This window comes from Diceros bicornis, chromosome 19, assembly GCF_020826845.1.
Source record: "Diceros bicornis minor isolate mBicDic1 chromosome 19, mDicBic1.mat.cur, whole genome shotgun sequence".
In the NCBI taxonomy this organism is placed as follows: domain Eukaryota; kingdom Metazoa; phylum Chordata; class Mammalia; order Perissodactyla; family Rhinocerotidae; genus Diceros; species Diceros bicornis.
Window position 1 is genome coordinate 51,049,594 of NC_080758.1, and position 6,000 is coordinate 51,055,593.

At 53.4% G+C, this 6,000-nt stretch overlaps 1 protein-coding gene across 1 annotated transcript in view; it reads right to left on the reverse strand.

Annotated features, from left to right (window-relative positions):
- The window catches only part of ACSS1 (acyl-CoA synthetase short chain family member 1), a 54,190-nt gene extending 48,393 nt beyond the window's left edge, over nt 1-5,797 (reverse strand). The window contains exon 1 of the mRNA XM_058563348.1: nt 5,424-5,797. Coding sequence (XP_058419331.1) covers nt 5,424-5,760 — 337 coding nt within the window. The 5' untranslated portion in view covers nt 5,761-5,797. The remainder of the gene's footprint in view (nt 1-5,423) is intronic.
- Between the last annotated feature and the right edge of the window lie 203 nt (nt 5,798-6,000).

The following is a 6,000-nucleotide window of genomic DNA, read 5'->3' on the forward strand; positions in this document are numbered from 1 at the left end:
GGCCCCTGTCCAACCACTCACTAGCCATGGACGATGCACTTGTAATGTAATCTAACTCTCTCCTTCCTAACCCGTAGTGGGGGGTAACGGTTCCTGACTCTGGGAGTGACTGTAGGAATTAGATGCCATTGGAGAGTTTCTTGTCATGGGGTCAGATGGTGTGGCAGTGTTCCCAAGGGAAACAGTTCACTGCTGCCGTGAATGACACTCAGGTGACACAGGCACCTAGAGAAAGCACAGTGCAGGGTCTGGGGTGACAGGGCCTTAAAATGCCATGTTTGAGTTGGCTTTTAACACATATTTATAGTTCCTGCTATTGCCTCAATTGCAGGGAGAAAAGAAGGGAGGGAGGAAAGAAATTCTTACATCTCCCCATTTAAAAAGTAACTCCAACCAAAGAACTGGACAGCGGGACAAGAAAATGCCATTTCTAAGCACATTCAAGAAGAGTTGGGCAAGGAGCAAGTGCAATTTAAGGCTCAGCTCAAGCGCCGCCTCCTGTTTCAAGCCTTTTCCAAATTTCCTAGCACACAATGGTCTCTCCCTCTCCCTCCCTCAGTGGCTCACACTATTAAACGCCTACTTACTCTGCCCAGCAGTCCGCATTCTGGGACACAATGCAAGCTCTGCACTGCAGAGCTTCCCAAGGGCAGGAACCACGTCCCTGCGATTCCTTTATTATGGGGGGTGGGTGGGTGACACCATAATTCTCCCCTTGCAGCAGTAAAAACCTTGAACAAGTTACTCTGGAATGGATTTGCTCCCTTACTGATTTGTGGTCCACCTCTTCATTAGAATGCAGGCTCTGTGGCACTGGGGCATTTTCTCACTGTTCATCACTATACATGAGTTGGAGGCTTTATTTCCACATCCGTACAATGGGATCACCAACCACTTCACGTTGGCGTCACGAGGACAAGAGGAGATGGGGCTCCGTCGTGTTCACCTAAGTGCAGATCTGCACCCAGGCCCCACACGGCCCCGCAAGCAGCTGAGCAGATGCCTGCTGGTGGTACAGGGAGTTGGCGTTTTGTTTTTAAAAAAAGATGACAAGAGGCTTATCATTTTCACTATAAAGATGGCACACACTTATGTAGGAATTTTCAAGAACTCTTGTTGGTTGTTTAAATACATCCCTCCTGCTCCCCAACTTTAAGTGAAACTTCATACAGAAATTCAATTTTAGTCAAAAGAAATGAGGGAGTTAATATTCACAAAAGGATTCACAATCAGTTTTCTTTAAATAGAAAATCTCCCTGGCACATTTTAAGATATTACATAGTCACAAAAATTGTATTTGCCAACTTTCCAGAAGCACTTGCTATTTAAAGTAAGTCATGCCTCTGACAACTGGGGAGCATTCAGACTCTTTTGGAGGACTTTCCTCCTGAGACCTGGGGTCACATTTTCATTTAGAGTTCCTTGAGAGACCTTACACAAGTTACTTTAATCACTGAGAGAAAAATGAAGCCCAGGAGAGTAGCACCTTGCCATTCTCAGTGTGTCTGCCTTCTGAATTACTGGGGCATGTTATAAGGAAGAGAAGGGTATAGCAAAATGGTTTCCATTGCTTCAACTAATGTTCCAAAAAGCATCCAAGAAACAATGCTTGGGTAAAAATAGTTTCTCTACACTCTTGCTTGAAAGTAAGAATATACACACTTTAAAAAAATCAACTCAGGGCTGGCCCTGTGGCTTAGTGGTTATGTGTGTGCGCTCTGCTGCTGGCGGCCCGGGTTCGGATCCCGGGCGGGTGCCGACGCACCGCTTCTCCGGCCATGCTGAGGCCGCGTCCCACATACAGCAACTAGAAGGATGTGCATCTGTGACATACAACTATCTGCTGGGGCTTTGGGGGAAAAGTAAAATAAATAAATAAAAAATTATAAAAAAAATAATCAACTCAGAATTTGGTGTTTAGAAAATAGAGTTTAGTTTTAGTTGTGTGTTTTGAAAGCAACACATGTCGTTACCCTCCGGTTCTGCACTTGCAACTTCCTGACACCTTGAGTTTACATACCACAGAGCAAAACCAGCTGTCCAGCCCTCCAAAGGACAGAGCCAAATTGCAACGACTGGAAAGAATCCTTTATAGAACCTGGCTCTCCAAATACCTCTGGAAAGCAGTTTTACATAAACATAATAGAAGCAAGTCACTGCAAGGGGTGGAGGCTCTACCTCCCTGGCCTATGGGCTCTCTGACCTTGTGACTGCACCTGGTGACCCAGCTATCCCAGAGCTCCAGGATGGACTTTGAGAGCCATGTTGTCCCTCCGGCCTTCCCCTCCAGCATTTCTGAGCCTGCTTCTCACCTATCCCAGGCTGATCAAATGCAAACCCATGTGGCCCTGTTCAGAGGAAACAGCACTCTTAGCAGCACTGCTGAAGGCCAGGCTCAAGGTCACAGCCCCCCCCCCCCCACGATTCATTAATAAATAACAAAGGCCAGTGATTAGGTGCTAGTAACGTGCTAAAGACAGTCCACAGTGCTTTTCTCATTTAATGCTAACAACAGCCGTAGGTATCCCCAAGTCATACACTGCTGGTCAGAAGAAGCCTAGCCAAGCCAAGCCAAGCCTGCCTTGGTCTCTGGGACCTCTGGTCGCCGACGTCCCCTCAGCCCAGTTGCCACACTGGGAGAAGCCCTGGGTAGGTGCTTTGGGCCACAGCTCCAGCTGAACTCAGCCTGCAGGCATCCCAGCCCAGGCCCCAGGCTAGGGAGTGAGAAGTAGGCACATGACAATTCCCCGCCCCAGACATCAATCAGGGCAGAGGCAAGCCATCTGAGGCGAGCTGTCAGGCCCTGTCCAAAGTCCTGACCCACAGAATCTGTGAGTGATAAAACGGCTGTTGTCTTAATGCCGCTAAGCCTGGGAGCTGTTTGATAGGCAACAATAGTAACTAGAACAGAATTCGGTTACAGATTACCTTATTTTACAGACGAGGAAACACATGCAAAGAACAATAAGAGGAAAGCAAAGATTCAAACCTAGGTGTGATTCTGAAGACAGACCTGGAACCACTAAACTGTACTGCACCACCTATAACCTATTTTTGTTTGTTTCATAGAGTCATGGCCAGTTCACTAATCCCAATTCTGCCCATGTTAGGAGTGCCTTGATCCGCCTCGTTTGGAGTACTCAGGTTAGTGGTTCTCAACCTCGAGTGTGCATCAGGAGCACCTGGAGGACTTGGTCAACACAGACTGCAGGGTCCCACCCCCAGGGTTTCTGGTTCTGGCTGTCTAGGACAACGCCTACGAACTTGTGTTTCTAAAAATTTCCCAGGTGATGCTGATGCTGCCAGTCTGGGGACCACACTTTGACAACCGCTAGTACAGATCTTCCTGAAGGGGTAATGAGAGTTTCAAGAGTGATGCTCCTATGGAACAAGCCGTCATCACGCTATCACAGACTGATCAGGCCAAAACACCTCCACCATTGCACAACTTTCTAGGGGGTCCCAGGGCAGCCAGCACCTGGCCTGGTCCTTCTTCATACCATTACTTCTGTGGTTTGCAGACACTGGCAAAGGGCAGAGAGATTCCTGATAGATGAGCAGGTGGGCATACACATTCGAAGTGAGAATGCTGCCGAAAAGCTGTTTTTCTTCAAGGCAGTTTTCTGAAGCTCAATTTCTGGCTAAGGTAACCATAAAGGCTGCATCCTCAGGAGAAATGCGAAAGGAAAAGGAGGGAGAAAAATTGCTTGCTGACCACACCTGACCCTGACGGAGTACGGCTCACAAGGTCCTTGCTGCCAGCCCCGTGAGGTCCACCCCACTGTTTTATGTGAGAGATTGCAAGTGGGCATGAGCCAACCTTGATCGTTGACAGCAGCCTCAGGCCTCCCAAGCCCCAGGCAGCTTCCAAAGGAGCTGCACACTTTCTGCTCCTTTCCTGCTGCAGGTTGCTCTCGTCCTCTTCAAGGGCACATTCCACCAGCTCTGCAAACCTAACAGTTTGTTTTTTTTTCCCACTTCCCACTGCAGTTCAAGGACACCTGCTGCTGACTCAATTTTAGAGAAAACCCTTATCTACTAAGTGACTCATTTTGATTAAACCAGCAAAGTAATATAGAGTATGAAAAAAAATCTGGTCCAAAGTTCCCTGAAGTTTCTTTGTTTGAAAAATAACTGCAAGACACTACCTATAATTTTATGGCTATTTCTGAATATAATAAATAAAAATCACCACTACTTATTGATCACCAATAAGTGCTGCGCCCGTGCCATATTTTCCAGCACTCCGTCCTCACAACCAGCCTAGCAGGTGGGCTTATCACCCCCAGTCTACACAGGAGGAGGCTAAGACCTGGAGGAGTGGAACACCTGGGCCATTAAACGGTGGAGTTGGGTGAGAGGCCAGATCAGGCCTCAGGTTCAGGGCTTGGTCAGGCACGACCTTGCCATGAAGATCTGCAGGTCCTGTCCTTAAACACCCCCTAAACCCCACCTAAAGGGTTACCCCATTCATGGTGACATCACAGCCCCTCTGACCACCCCTCCTCCCCAGGCCGCCCATCCCCAGGCCTATCCTGTCCTGCCACACAGCCTCCAGTTTTTGGGCATTCTCCCCTAGCTGTGTGGTGACACAGTATACTCTCCCCAACACCCCAATCCCAAACCTTAACGAAACAGTTGTGGATTCAGTCTCAGCAGATACCAGAGGATCGACTGACTAGTGGAACTGGTTTCTGGGATCTCGATGGCCACCAGGTCTAAAGCGAGCCGGGGGTCTTGGGGGCGCAGAAACTGAGAACTGGGAGGCCGTGCCATTCCTCCCTTCCCGCCCAAGGCCCTGGGAGCCAGGAGAGAATCGATTCCAGCTGCTGGCCCCGGGTTTTTTCCTCCGTCGGCCAGCCGCAGCAGCTCGATATGTTTATGTGGGCAGTTTCTCCCCAGGCGAGTCGCCGGCACGGCAGCTGGCGGAGACAGCAAACAGAGGCTTTTGGGTTTTGCCTCCGGCCCCGGGACAGGAGCGGGGAAGTCCCGGCCCCCGGGCGCCCTGAGCCTTCTGCCTCAGCCTGGCCCAGGTGTCACCCGCCGCTCCCCGCAGGTTGCGCTCCGCGGTGCGGTGGAACCCGGTAGTTAAACTTCGGACACGACCGATCGATGGAGGAGTCGGCCGATCGAGAAGCCAGCTGGGGCAAGGCCAGCAGCTGGGCGACCAAGCTGACGCCGGCCCGAGCCGGGAAGGTGGAGTCGGGACGCGGGGTTGCAGCTGGTGGGGGCCGGAGCCTCTGGGACCGGGTGGGAAAGGGGCGAGGGTGACGTGGCTCCACGGTTTAGAGCGCAAGAGGCAGAATCCCGGAGGAGGGGACTCCTGGGGGCTGCGACCCGCCTGGCCCGGGGACTCTGCCGCCTGCTGGGTTCTGTGAGTCCCTTCGGGACGCGTGAATTGGGGCGCCCCGCAGCAGACTCACCAGACACATTTAACCGGCCTCCCAGGAACCAGCCGATCTTGCCGCTGCTGAAGTCGCAGTCCCAGACCGTGTGGTAGGGGGTGTCCCACACTAGCGTGTCGCGCGCCAGCGGCCCCCAGAAGGCGGCCGGCTCCCGGGCGGCCTGCGCGCTCAGCGCCTGGTAGGAGCCGGGCTGCGCGGCGAGGGCGGCGGCGGCCGCGGGGGCGCTGTCCCACAGCCCCGAGGCCGCCCGGCGCGGGACACTCCCCCCGCGCGGCGGCCGCACCAGCTGCCCCGAGCGCCCGCGCAGGCCGCCCAGGAGCCGCCCGACGCCGCGGCCCAGGCTGCGCGCCGCCATCTCGCCCGACGCCCCGAGTCCCTCTGAGCCCCGAGCCGGGGCGGCGAGCCGGGGCCCCCTTCTGTCTCCGCGGGCCCCGCCCCGTCCCCGCCCTCCGGCCACCACCCACTCCTCGGGGCCCCTTCCCGGTCTGCAGCTGCCTGCAGGAGCCCGCCCCGGTCCCCACCCCTTCTTCTCCCGCCATAGGGAAGGGGACGGCGAAGGAGGAGGGGGAGCAACCTAGGGAGGGGGCGCCGGGGA